Source organism: Lissotriton vulgaris, chromosome 2_1, assembly GCF_964263255.1.
Source record: "Lissotriton vulgaris chromosome 2_1, aLisVul1.2, whole genome shotgun sequence".
In the NCBI taxonomy this organism is placed as follows: domain Eukaryota; kingdom Metazoa; phylum Chordata; class Amphibia; order Caudata; family Salamandridae; genus Lissotriton; species Lissotriton vulgaris.
The window spans coordinates 1709114240-1709140644 of record NC_141687.1 but is presented as its reverse complement, the minus strand read 5'-3'; the positions used below and the strand labels follow the sequence as shown (position 1 = coordinate 1709140644).

The 26405-nt window shown below is 45.1% G+C and overlaps 1 protein-coding gene across 1 annotated transcript in view; it reads left to right on the top strand.

Moving 5' to 3' along the window:
* Nucleotides 1–26405, top strand: part of TSPAN32 (tetraspanin 32) — a 533947-nt gene that overhangs the window by 454514 nt on the left and 53028 nt on the right. The window contains exon 6 of the mRNA XM_086957707.1: nucleotides 2175–2267. Coding sequence (XP_086813833.1) covers nucleotides 2175–2267 — 93 coding nt within the window. The remainder of the gene's footprint in view (nucleotides 1–2174; nucleotides 2268–26405) is intronic.

Sequence of the window (26405 nt, the reverse complement as noted above, 5' to 3'; positions counted from 1 at the left end):
GTCAGCGGCTCGGCAATGCTGGCTGTTTGTGCCGATGCAACATCTGAAAATATGCACTCATCGCGCACACGGGCTCAATAGAGCATCAATATTCTGCACCTTTATGAATGAAATGTCTAACTGGCAAAGAGATATCCAGGCACGCACACATCACAGCTTCAGGGGTGTTTACCCGCCAATATGTCTTCCCAGCAACAAGTAAACGTTCTGGGCATTTCGAGTGAGCTTGTTGATTCGCCGCAAGAGGAGCTAGAAAAACAAGCATTGACCATGAAAAAGACACTGCCTCGTGGCCGTGAAAGTGAAAGCACGGCCGTAAGACGCGCTCTGTAGTGGGGGAGGGGAGGTGCAGGGATAGATGGGGGAGGTGCAGGCGATGTGCAGAGTTCAGAAACTCACAGGTACATAAAACAAGAAAAGACCACCGACTGAGGCCAGAGAGGAGAGACTGTCCGTTTGGTACCTTGCTTACATGTAGCCAGAATCGTTCACAACACATTGGGGAAGTAGTGGCACCACCATGATGTGGAGAAAGGGTGAACTAATGCAAGCAGAGAAAGGTCGACAGGCCAAGTGAGAGAGGAAGGGGAGGGAAGAGAAGAGAAGCCGCGTGAATGGGATGGGGAGACAGAGCGAGAGATCGGAGCACGCGGTGAGCAATACCCAGAAAGGATTGGCAGTTAGTAAAAGGCACCGCATGACTTAAAAGTGAGTGGGAGCCAACATTAAAAGTCAGGGGAATGAGCACAAGTGATGGGCACAGGCAGAGAGGGAGGTGTGCGGGATACGAACAAGCTAGAGCAATAGAAAAAAGCGCTAGCGGCCGTAAATGGTGACCTGCAGAGCGCGTGAAAAACAATCTCTCCAGAGCATTCAGCGCATTGCTTGGAAGTCTCATGGCGGGGGGGCGGGGGAGCTGCTTGGTGGGGGGCCGGGGGAGCGTGCGAGTGGGAGGGAACAAGCATATGGGGATGGGGTGTGAGGCAAAGCGCGTGCCTGGCGAAGCGTCACGCTTCAGTACACAACATGCATTGGGATGAATCCACTTGTTCAAGAGTGTTGTTTCCCTTGCAATAGTTCAGAGCTATAAATAGCTCGACCTAAAAAACAGCTGCAGTTTATAGGGAAGTGTGGCTTGAATAAATGAGGTTGCAAGTGATAACACAAGCACTTTCTTTGCTTTTTCTTTTCTCTAGCTTTGTTTCGGTTCCAAGTCCTGAGGAGAACCCCCTCCCCCCCCAAAGCATCTGGGGTTCGAAAAGCATCAACCATTATTTTTTACCAAAACAATTGAATATGTACTGTGTATCAGGCTAACATTTTTTATGTATCAATATTTTATAAAAAGTTTGACAAATCATTGAATGAATTACCCAGGTTAACTGAATACTATACTGTTTGGTCCCCATCTAGACCAGGGTTGTGTTTAAAAAACAATAGGTAGCTCTTGAAATATACTCTCCAACCTTATTAATATTTTTATATTTCCCCTCCCTTTGTCACTTTTGTTCTTTCATGTATTTTTTCAATTTTGTGTGGAACCTTAACTGATTATTATAATTTTTTTCACAGTACAAAGTGGTTGTCTATTCAATGTTTAGTATTGTTTAAATTACATGTGCACACACTACATGTAATATCCGCTTCCGTGCTCATGACAGCTCCACGCTGTCATGAGCCACGGGCGGTGTGTGCTCATGACGGCGTGGAGCCGTCTTCCAACTAATGCTCCGCCCATGCGGCACTAATTCCCCGCCTGTGCTAGCGAATTAGTGAGTTGGCGGTGTCATGACGGCTCCACGCCGTCATGAGTAAGGGAGCGCTGTGCTCGCACCTGCTTCCCCACCTCCCCTGCGGCGAAGGAGATATATGTCATGTAAGTGTTATTTGTTGTGGTCCATGGAAATAGATTAATAGACTATAATGCGAATCAATAGGATTGCATAAATCCAAAAGTAAAAATTTAGGATTTTGAATTTCCTCTGAAACTAAAAGAAAGAAAAAATGAATTAGTTTCTTTTCAATCACAATGAAAGTCCCGTGTGATTTGAGTAAGTAATTTGTTGATTTTGTATCAGTATTGGCATGCGTGTTGTTGCTAGCTTAATTGGGTAGCGCTGTGAAGCATTGTTAAGTGTAGGATGTGGGGTCATTCTCTTTTTTTCCTGTTTTAGTTCCTGTGCTGCGGGAAGTTCTCACCGCTTCAGAGGCCTAGAGGCTTTGAGGGCGACCTCTGCCCTACTCAGGATACAGCCGTCACCAACCAGGTAAGGAAGTAGTGAGGACAATTCTGGTACTCTTCTACATTTTGGAAACACATCTTCAATTGCCCGAGTTCTACTACTCTGCTGACTAACTATTTTAATTTGACCATGTCCTTACCATGTGATCTAAAATTGAGAACAGAATCACGGTCATTTGATGAGGCTTTCCACTGTCATTGTCCTCATGCTTCTTGTGTTAGTATCGATTAGATTTATTTTCTAGCAGTGAACCTGCCCATCAGAAACTGGGTGTTGGCACCCCTTTATCACCACTACCCCTAACCAATAACTAATTAGAGCGTGTTTTTAGTCCCACTCGTTTAACTTAACTACTGAATTTGTGGACATTTCAAAAGTACCAGGTCAATTCCGTTGTCATATCAGTTCAGGAGTGTGACATATGCAAGAGGTAACTCATGCTGCTTGCACCGGGCGTGGGTGTCATTTATGGTTTGATGGCGGATGCCCTCCTCTGGAGGCTTGGCGCTGGCCCAAAGCCTCTCTGGTGGACACGGGCTCTTGTCTCCGCTCCTCAGTGGAGAACCCTTCCCCTCATCTAGAGATCCTGCCAGCCTGCGCGAGGTCACTGTGTGGAAAGTGCACCTGATGGTGTGTGAATGCAATTCTGGCACAGGTGAATGCCGACCAAGATTGCCAGGTTGCTGCTTCTCACTCGCTGTTCTTTATCCTTTCTCAGAAACAATCACCCAAACAGGGGTTTGTTGCTGGGACAGGAAAAAATGCCCCGGATGCACAAGGAGTTATCTCCCTATGTGTCAGTGACACTTATTCTATTTTTATACCATGGTACCCGCAGACCTCACAAGGACTGTTGGTTTAAACTTCACCAGCCTCACAAGGTGCCCTGCTGTTTTCTGGTGAAATCTCATAAAGTTGTGGTAGGCACTTTAATTGCTTAGGGAGAGGGTGTGGTGTAACAGCCAGAGCTGCTGACTACAAAACTGGGTAGCCAGGTCCGAGTCTCCAGTTCTGCTCAACATCCTGTGATTCTGGGCAAATCCCCGTGCCAACAAAAACATTAATGAATGTGACCTTGTGTAATGTAACTGGAGCTCCTGTAAGGTGCTCCAGTACTTTCGGGTCGAGTTTGTGCTATATAAAACCGCAAAGAAATAAAATTCAAACTGGATTTTGGTAATACTTGTATGAGGGGGCAGAGGTCCAGATCATCAACGTGACCTTCGGCAGAGCATACAACGTTGGTACTTAAAAGGCATCCAAGTACTGAACGGCAGAAATCTATCCCCAGGCGGCCTGTCAATATGGACACCTTCAAAATTGCGACACTGGTTTTATATGCCATCGGGGTACGGCATTGTGGTATCGTTGAAATAAAATAAGACGTTTCCAGTCCTGGGCTCTGACCTGCGCTAGCTTACTGCTTCTGAGTTACTAAAACAAAATGCAAACCACTGGGTGGTTTTGGAACAAATTGCCCTAACCACTAAAAATCTTTGAAAAAATTTGTTCTGATAATTTTGCCAGTTCTAGTTCTCTTTTTGTGCTCAGCCCTGCTATTGCTGCTTTACTGGATGCCCAGGTGCAACTGAGCAATGCTAAAAGAACAATTGATGGACAAAATGCTGAACAATGCCAAACATTCACCCCAGTACATAGATCTGGACACATATCCATTGTCGTTTTGCTCCACATTCCATTCCATTTTAAACCAAGCCATATACAAATCAGTCTTGACCCTTTTCCCAATGGGAACAGTCCAGCCCAAACTACCAGGCCAGGTCCTCCCTGGACTGGAAACAGTTAAGGTAAAGGGTGTCTACAACTCCTGTTAATCATAAGCAAAAGCAAGTCACAGTAGATGAATATCAATGACGTGGACAGATGCCTTCTTACTTGCTGCACGGTATTCGTTTGTCTCGTGTCTAAGCTTGCCAAATCAATAATTGTGCGTTTATCTGACCAGACTTACTTGCCGGTCGCACTTTGCCAGAACTATCCCGTCTGAGCAATTCCTTGCAAACAGATTAAAAAAAATTCATTGATATTCATCTATGGTGACTCACTCTCTCGAAACACCTTTTCACCTCTAAACTTAGGGGTATTTTCTTGCAAAAATATTTCCGTCCTGAAGATGGTCTTATAGACATCTGCTACCAAGACCGAAACGTCGACCTCCCCATCATCTCCACAAGCAATTCAGCTGCACAAAGAATTAACCATCGTACATTGTTTGCCTTGGTTTTTGCTTATGATTTACAGGAGTTGATGAGCTGTCATGAACTGATTTTCTGATTTATACATGTCTGTCCATAACATTGTTTATTGCATTTGATTGTTTCATCATATCCCCTTATATTTATTCACTGATCAATTCAATACAATATATTTTTTCAGATAAAATTACTTTTCCGTGTGCTTCTTCTTCCCTTTAAACATCATTGATTGTTTTCATCAAAGTGAAGTCTTGTAGTTATCCGTTGGATACATTAGAGTTAGATTTTTTGCTAACTAACTCATCAATTGACTATTAGTAAATAGACTAATCAAATCCCTTGTAGACACCCTTTACCTTAACTATTAGGCGCCCAAGCCTACAAGGGTATATTGGGTTACTCATTTTCTCTGGACTGGAAACAAGCATCCTGGGACCAATTTCGGTTCATCACCCTTCATCAGCAAGGGTAGCTTGACTCCAGTGGCATGAAGAGTACGGTACCCACGTCTGGGCATACCCACCCCACTCGGGGTGACAAATGCAAAAAGAACAATTGATGGAAGAATGCAGAACAATGTCATACATTAACCCCAGTACAGAGATCTGGGCCTAAATTCATCGTTTTTTTGCTTGACATGTCATTCCAGATTAAACCCAGGCATATGTAAATCAGTCTTGACCCTATTCCCCATGGGAACACCCCAGCCCGAACTTCCAGGCCAGGTCCTTCCTGGACCGGAAAAAAGCACAGGTGCAACTGAGTCTGTTCAAAGCACAGTATAAACAAAAACAATAATATACATGGTGGTGGAAGTCACATTGCTTATCCACCACTCTGGCCTGGTGCTCCTATGGTAGATGGATTATTGGGTTACAGTTTGCCACAGTTGACCCAGCTGAGGCTCCACCAATGGACATGTGGCTGTCCCCTGCTTCTAAATGAGTCAGGGGAACTATGGGCGTGTTGAGTCAGGATTTCTAGCAACTTACAGCTGGATTCTCACTTCACCAAAGACAAAATGGTTCTCTGGGACATGGGTTAATAATCCCTGAATATCTGTGATTTACTTGATTGAGCCCCTACAAGGTAAAGCTAGTAGGCACACCTCCTCCCCCCACACACACTTTTCCCCCGACACTGACACCTAAGGCTTTTTGAAGGTTGGGGTGGAGGAATAAGATGCTGGATTCAAGCTGCCATGAAAGCCTCGTAGGATCTCCCTGGATTCAGTGCTCTCCTACTGTGAGTGTGTGAGGGCACGCCTGATTGTGAGGCCTTTCTGGAGAACACTACTTATACCATGTAGATATTTCTAATATTAGAGAACCTTAACACAGCTGGGAGTCCTCGTTTTATGCAAGTGACCCCGCACCACACACTGCTAAGGGTGTTACACTGAAGCATTCGCTCTCGACCAACACCTCTGTTACCCTGTGGGAAAGAGTACGCCCAAAGCTAAGATCAATGTATTTTATACAAGTGTTACCACATAGAGACCACGTTGAAAAGACATTAAACACCTGCAGAGAGAAGCAAGATGAATACCACTTCATCTACAGCTGAGCATAGGAGTCTAAGCTAGCAGAGAGAATCTAATGGTTACAAGTTTCCTAATACAGAAATGAAAAAGATGCCATCTGGCAAATAAACAAGAATGAAATATAGCAAGACCAGGAGAATCCAAACTATGACTAAACAGAAAGGACAAACACTAAAATAAAAACAGCTTGCGAACTGTAGATCATAGAGAGACTAAAGGAGACGTCCAGGAAAAGCAGAGTCCTTATGAACAGAGGTAGTAGTAACATTGATATACAATTCTAGGACAGCACTGGTAATCATGAACCAAAGTACAATGAATCAGCAGGAATAGTTGAGGGAAAATTAAAACCATCTATGCAAACGGTGCAATTTAAAAAATAGAAAAGCAGGCAACTGTTACTGCCAGTACACTGAGAGGAGTGAAACAATAGACTGCATTCCCCAAACCTGGAGCTGCAGCAGGTCTGTAAACTCAGGACGCAGCTGTCCAAGAGCTTCACAGAACTCTGGGAAAAGGGAAGTGACCTAAAGCAGCCTTAAGACGGGAATGCTGCAGCCCTGCACTGTCAGAAGAGTCAACAATGAGGCAAACCCTCTCGCCCAGATGCTCTGGGGTTCAAGTGGGCCTTTCGGTGTCACATCCAAAACGCACACATGCACACTGCTGGAAATGACCACTAAACTCCTGCACAGGATCACCACAGGTCTTGATTTACCACGCTGCAGTATCCAAGGGAGAAACTCGGAACGCTCCTTTGGAAACAGTGACTCCAGTAGCACAAAGCCTGAGCGAGCCATTCAGCCTGGAGGTGGGAGCCTCCTCCCCCAGCACTGACTCCGATTGTTGCTGGAAGAACTTGGAAGCACAGAGCCCCCCTCGCAGTGCTTCCGTGTACCAGTTGTTTCTGGCAGCATGACTACAGAAGGAATTGCTGAAGACCGTAAGTCCCCCTCTATTTCACTCTTACACTATTGCCACGTGCATTTAATTCAAGGGCTGTACTTTCTGCTCACAGTGCCAGAGAGCAGATTCCAGTTTCGTGTCGTCCATTAGCCTTCTTCCGCAGTGGGTTGTGTGAGTTGCAGTTTCTAGCTGTATAGTACCCAGCCTCAATTCCTCATCTACAGATTCCTGTTCCACGGGCTTACATACACTGGAGCTCTGCTGAGCTTGACTTCTGAATGTCTGTTAAAAATGTGAACTGATCAAATTTGCAGGAAAGCCATTCCCTCGGCATCAAGGTCTAGAACTACTATAGTTAGGTGTTCCCTTCTAGCCAAGGACAAGTATTTGGCTAGAAAGTGAGTAGCAAACCTAAACTGCGCCGTGATTTCAGTAGCGGCTTGTCCCCTGCCAAAGTGGCGGACCGGAGGAGGGAGGTGGGGAGGGGTAAGGTTCAGGAGACAAAAAAAAGCGTATGAACAACGCTACTGCATCGCAATCTTCCTCTGGGCGCAGGCTCCCAGACTGTGCTGCAGCCAATCCAGACGCTGCAGGAAAGCAGCGTCTGGATTGGCCTGAGCACTGGCAAATTGCACTCCCAGACTGACTGGGAACCTGTGCCTGCTGTCTCCAGCAATGCACCTCCAGCAATGCACCTCTGGCTGGAGACAGCTTCACTGCGCATGAGGGTTTGGCCGGCCTGAGAAAGCCGGCCAAATCCTCATGCGACATTAGACATCATTGTGATTAGGAGTCCCCTTATAGTTTATTTGTCTTTGTTTAAATTCAGGTGCCTTATACAAAAGAGTGTTGTGAGAGAATTTGCATCTCAGGCGCAGTGAGGATCTCCCTTGTAGATATATATCACTCGAAATTAGGAGTGTATATTTTGTGATAGGTCTTTTTTGAGATCTTTCTTTGGGTACACCTTGTATATGTATTGTATATATTGTATTTGTGATTTGTATATATTTGATTGTATTGTATATAGTTGATTTTGCCCTCTATATATATATATGTTGTGCGCCATTTTTTCCTGTACATGTTTATATGTCCTCAGAAACTTGCGATTGATTTTCTACACATTAAGTTGTATAGAACAAGATAATTAACTTTTTCATGTTCTTAATTAAATGTCGAATTAATCCCTCAATGCTACTTTTTTCTACTTTTTCATCTTCTTGATGCTCCTTGTCCAAGTATGGGAGGGTAATATGAGCAGAACCCCTTTTATATTTTCAGTAAACCCTCATGCGAAGCGAAGGGAGCCCCCACCAGCAGTGTCATCCCCAGGACCCGCCCCCAGGACTCAAAAGATTCCTGGGTGCGGATCTAGGGGATTCAAATAAAACGTGTTTAAAACCCGTTTTATTTGCTGGTGGTGGCAGGGGGGGCTGCGCTCCTCCGCTCTAATAAAGCAGCCGCCGCTGTGATTTTTACTCCACATTGTTATTTGCTCCACTGTGATTTTACGCCTCACATTGATTATTTTCCAAAGTACGCTTTTACTCCACACTGTGAATTTCTCTACTGTGATTTTACTCTACACACCATTGGCTAGCATTACTCGCGGGTGGCGGAGCGGGGGGGGGGGGGGGCATGGGATGGCACACAGGGGGGAGGGGGACGTTTGTGTGCAACATAAAAAATAACACTTACCTTGTTTCCGGGTCCTGTGCCTCTGCTCCTGCTCTCCTCATCTTGACTCTAGGAGCAGGAAGCACAACCAGGTTCCCCTGACCAATCACAACGCTGCAATGCAGCATTGTGATTGGTTTGAGCATCCTTGTTCGACGCTCAGCCAGGAAATGGGAGCTGGGCATGTTCTCCGCGCAGGCTGTAATGCAGCCTGCATGGAGAACAGGGAAAGTGCGCATGTCTATTTTGGGCGGCCCGAGAGGGACGGCCAAACAATCATGTGCACTTAGGAGTAGGCAAACCACTCTTCCCCTGCCCTGCTTCATGAGTAGAGCAGCACTGCCTACCCGCAAAGCAGCACGGAAACATAAAATGATAATAACTCAAAGTTATTATCATTTTATGTTTCCTTTACATTGCACTGCTTAAAAGCAGTGGGGTGACGCTCCTCCGCCATAGCGGAGGAGCCGCCACTGCTGAAACTTACATCACATCTCTGAACATGATTCTGTACTATTTAATGGGGTCAGCTGTCCTACACATCCCACCAATCTCTTTTCCCATCCTTATTCTTTTTATTCTTGCCAGGACCTCAGGACATAACAGCTACACACATGTTCCATTGCCATTTGTCACCATGCAACTAACTGCCCTGCACCAATGTTCCATGCCTACCACCAACACAACAAACCCATCGCAAACCATTTTATCCACAACACAAGAACACAGAGAGACCTGCCTTAATGAGTCCTCTGTCAATTTCTCTTTGGAATGCCTGGTCGATCTGCAATAGGACTTCCTACGTCACGGAATACTTTGATTCTTACCATTCCCCTCATCCCTACGTCCACAGATATCACTGAAACCTCCATGGACCCCAAAGGCTCTGTCAAGTCTGCTGCTCCCCATACTGAGCATGCCACTTTCTCCTACTTCCTTAGAGCACAGCATTTGATACTCTGCACCTCTTTAAGTTACAGTGTGCTAAACGTCTAACTTTTTGCAGTGTCACATTCTCTTTTTTTCGACAACCTTAAAAATATTCTTGAATCAATAGCACCCAACACTTCCCTCATCATTGAAGGAGACGTTGCACTCGACCTCAGCTATCAACTTCAGCACAGTATCTCTATGCAGCTCCCCTCCCACCACATACTACTTTTTTCAAATTCAGATAATTTTTATTTTCATACAAAAGAAAGAAAATTAACAAAAAGTGCGATAATAAAGTTATGCAGTACACTTTTGTTATAATGCTTGAGAAAGAGATGCAGCCAGAAGGTGTATATAAAAACAAGTACAGATGAAATATATCTTGGCTTGATCATATATGGTAGTAAATAAACAGAAAAGTCTGGCAATTGGTGGGAGTGAAAGATTCTGAATTGTTGTGCAGGTCTATCATATCCAGCAAGAGTAAAGTCTGATGACTCATGAAAAGAAAGAAAGAAGGTGGACCAAAGGAGACGAGCCCTGAAGAGGGTTGTGGAAGAGGAAAGAGAGAGAGGCAGAAATAGGAGAAGAGTGGCCATACTGAGTGCGACTCACAACATCCGCGGGAAGAGTCAGCCGGTTGTGAGCAGTGGGTCAAGATACACCCAGGACATCTCCATAGGAAGAGGGTGGCTTACAGGGCGGATTCATAGTGATTTGCCTTCCTGTAAATATTTATCAAAAGCGTCACAAAGTCATCTGGGACCGGGAGTGAAGTGCATTTTTGCCTGTGGCACCTCTAACAGCACAGCAAGTTCCACCATTGGTCGAGCTTAAGGAAGGTGACTTCCAGTCTGGGAGTACTGTCTTGATACCCAAGAAGAGGAGGAGATCCATCAAAAGCGAGGAGTGTTCTGTGAGTGAAGAACCGGGATTAGCATGTAAGCTCAGAGCAGCCCTTAAAAAGTCATATTCTATTGTTACCCCTGAAATCTCTCATAATAGTGCCTGTATCCTCATCCACAGCGGGGGTGCCATTTTGCAGTTGTATGCTGAAGGTCCCCTGTCTCCTCCCCGCATCACCAGCATGTATCAGAATCTCTTAAAACAAGTTTATGTAGTCTGAACGGTGTCCAGTGTGTTTTATGAATGGACCTGAGTCTAGATTGTGTTAGAGCTGGTGTGATTTTTTGCAGATAAGTGAGATTGCCATATATTTTACTACACTGTATCTGCAAATCCCGCGGAGCATGCAAATTGTCCATGGGATTCCATTTCCAGGTAAAAAATCTCAGCGCATACCCATTGGGTGTGTCTAGAAACTTGTATTTACGTGAGTCAATGTGACCTTTCCTTTTAAAGTTAACCTGTAGTCCTGGGAGATCCAGAGGGTATGGAGACTTCGGTGTACCCACTTCACTTTTCAGCCTCATAAATTTCTAAAAGTTTATATTAGGTAAGTCGAATTTCAGTTGCAAGGCTGACAATGAAATAGGGTTTGTTAATCACCCCAAGTCATGTATAGAGTTTATGCCTTTCTTTGCCCATAAGGCCTAGAATATCGTTTTCCCCTCTAGTTTAATTGTGCTGTTGTGCCATAGGGAGGCCATGGAAGAGCTGTGTAATCGATGATCTAAGCGCTTGTCGAGTAGTACAAGAGATGCAACAGTGTTCATTATTATAGATCTGGGGCAGATGTATCATCATTGCATTTTGCGAGTGCTTAATAGCGAATTTTACTGATTCGCTATTAAGGACTCGCAAAATGCAATGTATGTAGGTTTTGCAATAATAATTGCAATTCCTACATATTCCTTATTTGCGAATCGCAAATTGCGATTCGTAATTAAGGAATACCTTCCCATTCATTCCTATGGGCCTAGAGGCCCAAAGAAATGAATGGGAAGATATTCGCAATTTGTGAGTACCCAATAGGTCCTCGCAAATTGTGAATGCAATTTCAAAGGTGCAAGGGTGCCAAAAGGACACCCTGTTGCACCCCTGAAATATGCATGTGTGCACATGTGGTGCACATACATGCCCTTTGGGCATGTATGTGCGCCACATGGCACTTTGAAAAATGCAAAAAAAGTGACTTTTTCTATGAAATCGCAAATTACCACCAACTTGAAGTTGGTGCTAATTTTCGATTTCTTAAGGCAAAATCGCACAACTTGGAGGCTTCCAGAATTGCATTCAAGGAAGCGCAATTTGCGATTTCTTAAATGCATTCGCAAAATAGGGAATCGCAAATTTTGCAATTCCCTAATTTGCGATGGGTTTTGAGATGAGACATCCCAAAAGGCTTTTGCCCATTTGCAAACGGGGCGATTCTGAGAATCGGCCCTTTTGCGAACGGGAAAAAGGCTTGATACATCAGGCCCCTGGAGTGTTCTAGAGGGACTTTTGGGAGGTTACTTAGTTGGGATTTCATGATAAGCGGGGTGCAGTTCTCCTGTGTCCGGAACGACCAGGAACCCTGAGGTATCAGAAATGCCCTTTGATAACAGGGATAGTCTGGAAGGTTTAGTCCCCCGAAAAATGTGTTCCTCTTCTTAATTTTAATGGAGATTCTCAGTTTTTTATTTTTCCATAGAAATTCAGAGATGCATTTGTAAAATGGTTTAAAAAAGGAGGGGGAGAAGGCTACTGGAAGCATACTGCCAATAAAGTTGACCAGGGGAGCTATCATCATCTTAACAGTGTCCACATGCCCCCACCAGGTGATGCTCTTCTGGGACTCGGTGTTAAGAGGTTTTTTATTTATTTTGGAGAGTGTTTTTATTCATTAAAGGAGATGGATTGTTTAAGATCAGAGCTGAACCATATACCAAGGTACTTAATGGCATCTGGTTGCCAATTTAAACCAAGGCACTGATTACAGCTGATGAACAATGAATATTTAGGGGGAATACCTCAGTTTTATCTTTGTTCAGGGAGTCACCTGCTACTAGTGAGTATTTTTCTATTTTTGTTATGATAGTTCAGATAGCTCGTGGGGCGTCTTCGGTAAATAGAAGTACAATGTCTGCATAAGCTCCCACCACTTGTCTGACTGAGGTAAAATTGATATCTGTGATATCTGGATTTTCCCTAAAAGCAGAGATTAAAGGTTCAATGACCAGCAAAAATAAAGTAGGGGTGACAGGAGGCAGCCTTGATGGGGTCCTACAGATAGGTGACCGCTGACCCTGACTCTCGCTGTAGGGTTTGAATACAAGGCAGTAATCATGCAGATGAGGTCATACCCTAGTTGGTATCTATGTAGTATGGCCTGTAGAAAGGGCCAGGAGACCTTGTCAATGGCCTTTTCTGCATCCAGTGCAAGGGCCTCTGCTGGTGTGTGGGTTAGCTTAGCTTTCTCCAAGACATGGCAGAATGTTCTAATGTTGTCTGATGTGAGCCTAACTTTGAGGAATCCTGTTTGTGAGTTCTCTATCAGATTTTGAATGACCTATTCCAGTCTGCGGGCTGCAATCTTAGCGTAAATTTTACAATCTATAGTAATGAGAGAGAGTTGTCTGTAGTTGTTAACATTTTGATGGTCTTTCTCTTCTTTTGGGGTCACTAAGATTGTAGCCTCAGTGGCCAAGCCAGCAATGCAGCTCGAGGAGTAATTTTGGTGGAATACTGCACGGAGGGGACCTGCCAATTTCTTAGATAAGATTTTGTCAATTTTGTCTGATTATCCGTTAGGGCTTTGGGCTTTCCCTGATTTAAGAGTAAGTATTGCCAATTTAATTTCGTCTTATGCGATGGTTTTATTGATGTCAAGGTTATCTAGTTGTGAAATTTTTGCGAGGACGCAGTAGTCAATATATTTGTTGATTGTCGCTAGGGAGGTGGGCTCATTGCAGTTTTTAAGTTTCGTTTTCGATTGTCGGAGAGTGGGAAAATTGGAGCAGAGAGTTGCTCACCATAATATAATGTAACCTCGCAAATGAGTGATGAGGCGATTAATAAAAAGTGCAGTCACTCCACGTAGGGTTATACAACCACCATTTTATAGATTAAAGTTGCAACAACAGATTTTCATTTGTTTGTGCGCGTTATTACCTATAAATGTATGTGCTGATATTCTGATGAGGTTAACATCCATTAGAAGGTTGAATTCTCCACCCAGAATTACTCCCAGGTTGTCTGGAAGATGTTATGTTATGTTATGTTATCCGTGCTTATATAGCGCACGGCTGCCCCAGCAAAGGGGAGATCCGAGATTTGCTTTCCTAGGTTCTTCTAGAAAGGCTAGAAAGCTACTGCGTTATTGTTTGGTGCATAGTTGGTAACAAAGAAGAATTCTAGATCTCTTTTCTTCGCTTTCGAAATGAGCCATCTATCGTATTGGTCATGAGTGTGTGATAGCACCGTAATGTCGTTTTTTTGGGATAATAATGTGACCACACCATTATATTCTTTTTTTTGTGGGGCAGGAGAGAGGCCGATCTCTGCAATCCACGAACTATCAAATTGTGTGTTGTGAATAGATTTCAGGTGTATCTCAGAGAGAGGATAATGTTCCCTTTTGGTTTGCTGCAGTAATCCGCCACCACTGTATGTTTGACTGGGTGATTAGGCCCCTTAGTGTTTGAAGAGTATATGGTTAATGGGAGTGCCATCGTGAGTAGGTGGGATATCTTAGTATGATGGAATGATGTCTGGGGGAGTTTCAGTTCTGAGATCATGAGTGAAACTGCTTGTTTTTGAGTGTGTTGTCTGATATAATAATGGAGATAAAGAGGCACCAGCGAAGACGAAAGATAAAACAGAGATAGAAGAGAGATTAGAGAAGAGCCAAATTAAAAAACATTCAATCAAAAGGCCCAACCCAAAGCCAACCAGCTGTCCCTTGAAATGCGAGTAAGACACATTTCCCCACCCCTAATATACGTGGGACTCTAAGGGCCACAAGCTGGCCTGTCCCAAACCAACTGGATAACTATTCAATCCTTCAGGTAAACTGACATGGTTCCTAACACATATAGTTGGAAACATTGCGCACCAGTGGACACAAGTAACTATGCACAGGGCAGCATTGCAGTGTTCGCCCGGTAGATTTTTGTCTAGGCCGGGGCCTCCCCCTGTTAACATGGTGGAGTGAGGGCATCCAAGAAGCCGCTATGTATGGCCTGTACAGTTAGTCTAAATAATAGGACATTGGTGCATATTGTATTGCATTTGTTAAGATCTGGTGAGATTATAGAATGGCAGCGTGCTTGGAGCCTGACCCCCACCATTGCTGATGGGCTGCAATTTGAAGCATGGAGTTTGGGAGGAGTAATATGTGTAATACCTTACATAGTAGGTCAAAAAAAAGAAGAGGGGGAGACCAGGAGCCTATTAAGGTCCAGTGTACATGCTCCACAAATAGATGTATATCAAGGGGGGACAATGTTCCAAGAGTAGGGTGTGAACTATCACCCACTCATCAAGAGGGGAGAGTAGGAGTAAAAGGGAGAGTTTAGAGAAAAAAAAAAGAAAGAAGAGAGAGAGGCAGATGTGCATCCCAAGTCTCAAGGAACTTTTCCCGAAGGGGAGGGTAAGGTCTTGCCTCTTTTGTTAGCCCTCACTCTTCCTGAAGGATGTCATGTTTCTTCACTGGGCTTATGCTCCTCGTCGGCCCGGCGCTGCAATGCCCGACGGGACACCTATTGAAAGGGTCACCTTCACTGAGATCTTTTAAGAGTAAAGCCGATAGGTGAGTGTTTGTTATGTGGGCTAGACCCAGGGGTGGAGGGAGTGAGGAGCGTTCTGTGAAAATATATCAAAATATTAAAATACCTAAGGGTATCCACAGGGATACTTTAATAGCGTGGTACCCTTGGTAGAATAAAAAAACACTGAGGTTAGTGGGTTACTATGGGGCCTAATGTGCCCAAGTAACTGTTAAAAGGTCGACATGTTTCACGCCTCGTATGTCCACTGCAGGATCAGTGGCGTTTCTTCAGGACCTAAGATGAGGTGAAATGGTGCACGTGAATAGTGGCGTTCCAAAGAAGGTGGTAACCCACTGGGATTACAGGTACTAAAGGATTAACCACATGGCTAGTGCCTTAGCTGTAGTGGTTGAAATCTCCATTTGCAGATTTTCCTAAATAAAAGTACCCTCAAAGCAGGGGAATTATGCCCCTCGGCTAGTCCTGGCTGATGGCCCGCACCTTAATGGGGTTGCGTTGGGTGCCGGCTCAATCGCACCTACCCTGCATCAATGGCTGCCTGTTCGTGATGGGTCTGCTACTCATCCGCTATTTCAGATAGACACACAACCTCACTCTCCTGCTATAGAAAGCACCATTCTCAAAATGCAATCAGAACCTGCTCCGTGCATTTGACCTCTACTATCCTATCTGCGCATTCTCACAAAAAAAAACAACAAGCTCAATCATGGGTTACACCACACATATCTCCTCCAAAAACTGTTGCACATACTCCTCTATAAAAGGCACAGAAACAAATCTATTAGAAAGTTTCATGATTACAAAGAAGCGTTAGACCTGCTATTGAAAGCACTTCAAATTGCTGAATGCACAGTACCCTAAAACCTCGTCACTTCTTTTCAACCTCACCCAAAATGACTAGCACACAGAATCATCAATCACTCTCTCCTAGAACAACTACTTCTGCATATTCTTCGTCTGCATTAGACTTTGTAAACCACGTTGCTTCATAAATCACCACAATTAGACCCATCCTTGAATTTCTACTCACCTCTGCTCTCCACCCCGCCCTCTTATATCTCTGCTACTACCCAACTGCACTAGAATACTCTTGATGCCTTTTTACCTACATCCTCAACTCATTCCCATACTCACATTTTCTAACTGTTTTAATGCCTCAGCTAACTTTTTTCAGTACTCCAGTGTACTTCCCTGTCTAACCTCCCTAATCAACCACTTCCTCCTGTCTGGTATGCAAGACCTATTTCTTAAACTACCATGATTCCACCTTTACTTAAAAAAACTACAGCAGATCCATTGTCACCTTCCAACTACCGACGGATGTTTCCAGTTCTATTTTTTTCCAAAATACTTCAACACCTTGTCATCAACCGCCTGACTGTATCTCGCGTCTAACAAACTGTTCAAGCCCTTAAAGTATGGCTTATAGTATGGCTTCCACACTCTCAACCCCTGAAACATCTCTCATATGTAACTAACTCCATCACCTCCATCCACCACAACCACCTCTCGTTCATCTTCATGCTCTTGACTCTGTCTGTTGCAGTAGATGTCTTTGACTACTCTACCTTACTCTATGCCCTAGGGTCCCTTGGTTTTCCTCCTCGCTCTCAAACAGAGCATTCATCTTGGTCTGAAAATGCATCAGATCACCTTCATCTCTGCTTGCAGTGATAAATATCTCCATCCATCATTTCTTGGTGTACACCCCTTCCGTTGATCGTCTCCTTGTTTGGGTTCTCTTACAACATTTAGCTGGACAATGCCTGAAGATTCTTCTCCTTCCTAAATGTCCAACCCCGCTCTCCTCCCGCCTGCAAACCTGGATACCATATAGTCTTTCTGCAACTTGCCACATGCTCCTTCATACTGAGCTCATCTAAAACTATCATTTCCCTAATACACTGACATCTACCACCTCCTTCTTAGACCTAATCACCAGAACATCATAACTTTATCAGAACATCATTTTGAAATTAAACGGAAAAGCCATCTCCCGAAACTTGATGTAGGTTAAATTCCACCACTGAGGGGCCACAAAATATAACTGTGTCAATTTTGTATATATACATCATGCTAAGAAGCTGCTTCTCTCTACGCTGATACCTTGTAGATAGTTTTATTCTTTACAGTATTAGGATGTCTGTTTGTCGTTGCAGTTCTTGCTTGCAGACCACAGCTTGTGCACACTCACCGGTTATAGCCACATTGGTTTCGGATCCCCACTTAATTTATTGCTGTATGTACCACGCGTAAACTTAGCCTTATATACAACATTTCTGATCTCGGTGTTTGAATAAAAATTCAATACATTAAATAAACATCTAGACTCCATTTCTACTCCAGTTGGATAGAACTGCGTCCCCACACAACCCTACCCCCGGGGCCGAAAAGGAAATTTCGAAGCCCTCCATCCACACTTGTGTCAGGAGTAAATGTAAGATCAACTGGAGTGAATCTTAGCTACAGGTCTCAGGGTTCAACACACAGTAAGAAATACAGTGCAAAACTCTGAAATATTCATTCATGCAACAATTTGCAAGTATGTTAAACCAAAAATGTTTGAACTATGTTTTAAGCGACTTTTGAATCCTGTAATGTAGTTTTGGAAAGATTGACTTAAAAAGACAGAAGACAAAATAGACATTCTTGTAATGTACCTCTAAGAGGAAACTCTCGGTGTCTGTTAATCCCAATTTAACAATCAGGTAAATTTGAAAATTGTCGGGCATTATAATTTACCCTAATTGCACAAGACAAGTGATCACATAATTCAAGTGTTCAGTGAATTTGCCTCAAGTGGTGCATTGTACAGTAGTGTTCAGAGACATTGACTAAAAAGCTGCACGTTTTAGAGGCAGTTCTGAAGAGATACTCCTATCAACTTCAAGCCCACGTGGCCTACTCATGCACCCAAACTTGATACCTACTGTCTGAAAGTTATGGCCCACACTCCGCACATGAGAAAGTTGCCTGGCAGCCAATAACCCGTTGTTAAAGAATTAAGCAGCCAGGTCACGTTATTTACCTGGGATCTCACATTTTGTACATCCCCAAGAAGAAAGGAAACATAAATAGAACAAGAATCCATTACCTTCCCTACAAGTGGAAATAAAAGAGGGTCAAAGGGTGCTGGCAGATATATAGGCCCAGATTTTCGGAAATTGTATCTGAGATAGACTCTACCAAAAGGGAAGGCACCATGTTTTGATGGTTTCCCATCTAAATTGCAATCAATATTTAGATCTACATTATTCCCTGGCGCTCTACATGGTGGGCCTAAACATCAGTTCATTCTGCCAGGTCCTTTTACATGTTCATTATTAATTGTTCTAAAAAAGCAGTCCTTAAATTTAGGAAGGCAGGCATAAGTCAAAGATGGGATTTTGCCAGAGTAATTAAGCATGCAAATATTTGCATCCTTGCAACTCTATTCTACATACGTTCAAAGCCCTTTTGAGTAACTTTGAAACATGTGGGCACAATGTTTTTGGTAACCGCTAGGTCTGAGTACTAAGAAATTAACTTCTATTTCTTAGGTATCATTGAAGAACGTTATGCATATGTGACCACAAATTTTTGGTTACATTTCGTTGTAAGCACTGAGAAACCAACTTACATTTATGGTTTTTGTCACAAAGTTTGCTCTCTTTTGTACTGTTTACCAATTTGTAATGTTGGCCTATCCACTCCTCTCACTGGATATTTCTTAATGAGGGGTAGGTTTTATTATTAAATCGCATATTATTTAGTTTAAAAGTATTTTTTTTAAAGATGGTTGGTGTAATGTGATTAATTCTGACAGTTATTTTGATATGCGTTCTAATCTTGTTTTTTCTTTATTCAGTAATTAAAGCTTCCCTTTTGCCTTTGCTGTTCGCGGTGCATCTGTGGTACGCTACCAGTGTGTCAATCATAATGGAGCTACTTAATAAGTGCCATTATTGGCTTAGTTATTGATTGGTTGGGGCAGTGATCTCTGGCAAAAACTTTATGATCAAAGCCCCAAGTGTCACCACCTCACAAAAACGGCTGTGTGTCAAAAAATATAGGTCATAAATATTGATCTGCGCTTATATCGACTGCACGTTAAAGACTTGCATCACATCAAGATAAGCTCACACTGGGGAGCATAGATATACAATGTAATTCCACATGTGCCTAAATTGGCCCCATGTTTACAGTGCAGTCAATTTACAGGGAAGTCTGTATAATAGTCTTTATGTTTTCGATGAACCCCCTCCAAAAGGCTCACTGGGCCTTTGCAATTCAGTACTCACCCTACCACCTACATTGTTTCTATTGACATCAGTTGTCACTCAAAGGGGCTGTAGCAGTGAGGCCACGCCTCCTTCAGTAGGCGATGATGCACATCTGCAGACATTGCAAATGATAGTCTGGGAATTCTGATGGGGCTCTCCGTCCATTCCCAATAGGACCAGAAACGAATCTTTTAAGAGAAAAACATGTTATTTCCTTCCATATTTCATAACTCAAAGCCCCAAACAGAAAGGGTCGCTTTTGCTGACTGTGGCATAATTAACAGTTATTGAGTTGCTTGCATTATGATGCCTAACTGAAATACTTCAAAGTTTTCAGATGCCATTAAAAAAAAACAAAAAAATACACATGCACCTATGAGGTAACTAATGTAAAATTTGATGAGTCACTGTACCTTTGCGGTGTCAAATTGCCCTTCATACATAGCAAAACAACACTTCATAGGAGGAAACATAATACACCAAACGAGCAATAGCATGAGGTGAGAGAGGATTAGTCTTCAGAGCCAAAGCCCACTAAAGGTGCATTATGTACATTCAGAAGTGATAAAAGGTTCAATAGAACGCTGCACTCTCAATCCAGACCTAACAAGCATTGGCATAGCCAATAGGTCTCACCTTTGGGACCTTATGTGTGTTTAGTTATCCAGCACAACATCCTTGGTGCAACAACATCAAGTGTTGCATGGCTGATCACTTATAAGGTCCCAAAGGCCACACCTATTGGCTATGCCAATGCTTGTTTTGAGTGAGTGGCTTGTGTTGGTATGCCACTGTGAGGTAGAGATGCTGCGAGTGCTTTTACAGGAGCCCCTGTGACATTGCGCCTCTTCAAAATTTATCTTGGGTCTGGTGTAATACTTCTAGCCCCTATTCCCATCTTCTCGCACCCAATGCATCCTTAAATGTCCCATGTACAGTGGGGGTTGACACTCCTATAACCCCTGCCCTCCAGTGACACTTTACCCATCATGGGTGGTGGTGGTGGACGTGGTGGTGGACGTGGTGGTGTTGGTGGATGTGGTGGCGGTGGACGTGGTGGATGTGATGCAGAACTTGGGGGTGGTGGACGTGGAGGTGGATGTGGTGGTGGATGTGTTGGACATGGTGGTGGTTGTGGACGTGGTGGTGGTGGCGGATGTGGTGGACCTGGTGGTGGTGGTGGACGTGGTGGTTGTGGTGGACTTGGTGGTAGTGATGGTGGACATGGTAGTGGTGGACGTGGTGGTGGTGGTGGTGGACGTGGTGGTGGTGGTGGAAATGGTGGTGGATGTGGTGGTGGAAGTGGTGGTGGACGTGATGGTGGACGTGGTAATGGAGGTTGTGGTGGTGGACGTAGTGGTGGATATGGTGGTGGATGTGGTGGTGGTGGTGGACGTGCTGGTGAGCATGGTGGATGTGGTGGTGTGGACGTGGTGGTGGTGGTGGACGTGGTGGTGGATGTGGTGGTGGTGGTGGACATGGTGGTGGACATGATGGATGTGGTGGTGGTGGTGGTGGACATGGCGGTGGTGGTGGTGTGTGGTGGTGGACGTGGTGGTGGACGTGGTGGATGTGGTGGTGGTGGACGTGGTGGTGGACATGGTGGTGGATGTGGTGGTGGTGGTGGTGGTGGATGTGGTGGTGGTGGTGGACACGATGGTGATGGACGTGGTGGTGGTGGACGAGGTGGTGCTGGTGGACCTGGTGGTGGTGGTGGACGTGGTGGTGCTGGTGGACGTGGTGGTGCTGGTGGACATGGTGGTGGTGGACGTGGTGGTGTATGACTTTTGGGTAGTAGGGTCTGGCAGAATGCAGAAGGAGAAAAGGATCTCAAAGGGGGCGCATGGGAGAGCAATAAGAGGCCGAATATTAGAAACAACAAGCAGTCTCTGCATGGTAACAGGGACCAGACATGCACAGCGTTTACTTTTGCTTAAACTCGTGCATGTTTTGCATTGGTTTGTTTTGCCATTCGTGCACATTTGGCGATTCGCTTGCGGAGCGAGCAGCAGCGCCATCTGTTTTGAAAGCGCGATCAAGATAATTAAAAACAGATGGCGCCGCTGCAACATCCCACAAGGAAAACGCCAAACGTGCATGAGTTGCAGTACAAAAGAATGGAAAACATGCACGCGTTTAGGCAAAGGTCCAGAGCGATGGCTAAAGGTCCCCCTAAGCGGCGATTGCATGCTGCGTAGGCGAGACCTAAAAATGGAGATTCATTAGCAGGCGTTTTAAAGGTGTGCCTTGATCACATACTGAACCCATAGGAAGATCACTTCATCAACAGGAAAAATAGGGGAGGAGCCCATTGCTTTAGGTTGACCAGTTTTTGAGAAGCAATAACTTGGACAGGCCAGAAATAGAAGTAGGACTAGAGGGTGCCAATATTTACAGAATATCTGGCCTGTCCCAATTGTGTGTGTGTGTGTGTATGTGTGAAGTCTGAAAATAGCTGAATGTATCTTTTTAGGTCTCGCACCAGCGACGCATCGCGAAGCGATGTCGCAGCGAGACCTATAGTCGGCGAGTCTGCTTTCAAGGAGACAAGAGATGGGCACGCACAGCATGCCGGAATCGGATCAGGTCGCACGCGCGTTCACCATCTCCTATCTCCCTTGAAAGCCTCCAACACACACAGCCACACCCCCCGCACGCACATACACACACAGAGACACATGCACGCGCACACACACACAAGCGCACACACAGAGAGACACACGAGCGCACATACATGCACGCAAACACACACACACAAGCGCACACATACAGAGACACACCCCTCCCACCGCCGCCACCACCCCCAGTACAACTAAGCCCCACTCACCGCATCGGCGCCACTCCGGACTTCTGCAGCCTCCGCGAGGCTCTCCCGCAGGCATGGGAGCCCCGCGTCACCACTGCTCCTCTGGGCCAGCCGCTCCGTGGGCGCGGGCTTCAGAAGACGGAAGTTCAGCCCAAAAGCAGGCGTGACGCTCCCGAACTTCAAGTACATCTCCTCGCAGCTTGATAGTTTACTAATTTATTTTTAATACCGGGCCTCGTCTAGTGTTTGCGCGGTTTTCATGCTCCCTTTTTGCCATCTCATCGCAGCTTGCTAGTTTATTTATTTGCTTTTAATCCCGGGCCTTGTTTTTTATGAGCTGGTGAAAGTGCCTGGGTCATCTATCTGTTCCCAACCCTTGCTGGATTCAGTTCTCGTTTCGAAGCATGCTGTCGAGTTTTGGTGAATGTGCTAATTACAGGATGACAATCCCAAAGTGTGTTCCCCAACTTTTTTATTTATACCCAAATGTCTCAGCTCCCTTCGTACTTAACATTATTTAAATGCAGCTTTTCTCCAAACTCTATTCCCAGTTTGGAAGAAACATCTGCCACGCTTCTGTTGTGACCCTTTTGATGCCTGGCGTTGGAGGAAAACATGGGCATTTTGTTCTTCTCGGACTGTACGTTTTAACAGACTCTCTTCGAGACTGTTCTTGGCATGATGTCTACGTGCCCCTCTTTAAACTTCCAAAAGTTAACATTTGATAGCTTTGCAAGGAAAGTTATATTATCAAAGGAATCTACAAATATACATTGGCACGGGAGCTGGGTGGTAGCCACTGTACACAAGACCAGGGCATGCTATTCCCGACCTCCTACTGCGTTGTTTTGCCATACTGTATTGAAATTTCATTGACATAGCGTTTCCAACCCCTGAAGAGTGACGAGGCGTTGAAGCGCTTTACGACAAATAGCTCCCTCCTCGGAGCCCAAAGTTCGTGGTCAATCCTTTGGTTATTAGAATTAGACTTGTGCTCTCCAAGAAACAATTACACGAATCTACTCCAGTTTCTTTGTTGTACATTAAAGACTTCGGTGTGATCACTGGAGGAAGTTATGTGAGAATCAAAAGGTTGATGGAATGATTAGAGATATTGTTGGTTTGTAGGGATATGGTTTCAAAGAGAGATTAAGATAGGCAGGCGATTTAGAGTAGTCTATTAATAAAGGAGGCGCGCAAAATGTTGAAAGGAAGTTGAGGGCATTCAAAATAAATATGGGGGGAAAATGTAATATAAGGTAATTGTTTAGGGCAACATTTTGGCAACATGGTAGGGACATTTTTGCACAGCATGCAGTCTATGGATGTGCACCTGTATTGAGAAACAGATTTTAAATTGTACTCAAAAGGAATAACCCTACTCATCGAATGCTGGTTTTCTTGTTTGACTGCTTTTAATGACCGATGCTGATCTATATCCCTGCCTTCACAACATGTGGACAATGCTTGTTTCTCGAGCAAGGGTGTGACTGGCTCTGGTTTCGTAGGTGTCGGTGTGTATGCAGGGCTGTGTGTACTAGCGCTTGTGTCAGCCCAGGTGTGTTTGCACAGGCTCTGCTCTCTGGCCCCAGGCCCAGAGGTCGGCCTTTGACCCGGTGCCATCGAGTAAAAGATGCCTCTGCCTGTCTCTTCCTTCAGGTCCCAGCCTGGGCAGACGGGATTGCTCATCCTTTCTGTGGCCCCGCTGGCACGTCGGGGCAGGGATGCTGGCCTCAGAGGGCGCCCTCCCCTCACTGGTACTCACTGGCACTCACTCACTGGAGTGAGGTACAAATGTGCTGCACACACTGGTACACACAGTGAGCCTGCATCCCCCCTCCCCTTCGATGCAGACGAGCCAAGCGTGTCTTCCTCTAGAGCAGAGGTCTTCAATCTGTGGGGCGCGACCCCCAGGGGGGTCGTGGAGTCCTGGGAAGGGGGTCGCAGATTCTGTTGGAGCGTGCAGCAGTTCCTGGCGTCAGGCTGATTGAGGCCGGGTGATCACGGTGGAGGCCTAATTCACGCCTCATTAACAAGTAAAGGTCTTCTGAAGACCTGTGAAGTACTCTGGTGTGCCTTTCTGTGTGTCCCGAAGCTGTTTCAGCCGGGCTCACTTACACGTGCTGGGGAGTGGGGGGGGGGGGGTGGGGGGGTGTCTGGGGGAGGAGGCTGTAGCTCTTTGAGTTCAATCAATGGACTTAGCTGTGGGGTTTATTTTTATTTTTAACGTTTTATATAGCGCTAGCTTAACCCGTAGGTATCAGAGCGCTTTACAAACACACATAGCAAACAGCAGAAGGACATTACAGTCATTGGTTCAAGTCCCACATACCTGGCGCCTGTGCAGGAGAAATGTGCCTGAAACTGTTCTTCACCGTGTTTATACAGCCTGTCTGCCCCCCCCCCCCACCCCCCCTCCCAAGCAGGGAAGCACAGAGATGCCCTCCCATGAGAGAGGAAGAAGGAAGAAGACACAGAGAGATACTGACCCCACCCCCATGAGAGAGGCACAGAAAAGGTGGGTGGATGAAGGATGAATGTATGTGTGGATGGAAGGATGAAGGGTGGGTGGATGGATGGATGGATGGAAGGAAGGATGAAGGATGGATGGGTGGATGTAAGAATGAATAGATGGATGTGTGAAAAGGTGGGTGGATGAATGATGAGTGGTGATGTAAAGATGAAAGGGTAGATGGATGGATGAAGGATGAATGGATGGATGTGTGAAAAGGTGGGTGGATGAATGATGAGTGGATGGATGTAAAGATGAAAGGGTGGATGGATGGATGTGTGAAAAGGTGGGTGGATGGATGGATGAAAGGGTGGATGGGTGAATGATGAGTGGATGGATGTAAAGATGAAAGGGTGGATGGATGGATGAAGGATGGATGGATGTGTGAAAAGGTGCGTGGATGGATGGATGAAAGGGTGGGTGGATGAATGATGAGTGGATGGATGTAAAGATGAAAGGGTGGGTGGATGGATGGATGAAGGATGGATGGATGTGTGAAAAGGTGGGTGGATGGATGGATGAAAGGGTGGATGGATGAAGGATGTATGTATGGATGGATGTGTGAAAAGGTGGGGGATGAATGATGGGTGGATGGATGGATGGATGGATGAAAGGGTAGGTGGATGGATGGATGAAAGGGTGGATGGATGAAGGATGTATGTATGGATGGAAGGACAAAAAGGTAGATGGATGAAGGATGGATGTATGGGTGGATAAAAGGTTGCATGGATGAATGATGGATGCATGGATGGATGTGTGAAAAGGTGGGGGGATGAATGATGGGTGGATGGATGGATGAAAGGGTGGGTGGATGAAGGATGGATGTATGGATGAAAGGGTGGATGGATGTATGGATGGAATAATGAAAGGGTGGATGGATGAAGGGTGGATAGGTGAAATGGTGGATGTATGGATGGAAGGATGAAAGGGTGGATGAATGAAGGATGGATGTATGGATGGATGGGTAAAAGGTTGCATGGATGAATGATGGATGGATGGATGTGTGAAAAGGTGGGTGGATGAATAGATGGGTGGATAGGTAAAGGATGGACGTATGGATGGAAGGATGAAAGGGTGGATGGATGTGTGAAAGTGTGGGTGGATGAATGATGGATGGATGGATGTGATGAGGTCTAACAGGCGCATTTATTGTTGTCGATAGTTGTTGATGATGAGGAGTACCAGTTTCTAGAATCTTTTGTCATAAGGGGGTCCTTACGCCTAAAAAGGTTTTACAAGGGGGTCTCGGCATCAAAAAGTTTGAAGACCTCTGCTCTAGAGGCAAACACCTGCCTGATTTACGAGCCCCGCAGGCTCACCCACTCAAGGAGAGCTGCATCCCCCGGGTGCCAGCCGGACGTGTGCCAGCCGGACTCAGGTTAAAGGCGGCTGTGGGAGGCCCCATCCGACCTCAGCTTTAAAATGTAAGACTGCACTCCTGGGGGGTTCCACAACCCTGCACCCGAGCTCATAAACAGGTTCAGCTGAAACGGAAGCGGGCAAACTGCCGAGTGAATGGCGCCTGCAAGTCAGCTGAGCACCTCTTACAAAACAAAACATAACTCATCGGTGGCTCCACCTTCGAATCTCTGCGGTGTACAGGTTTATTCATTCATTCATTCATTCAAAGCA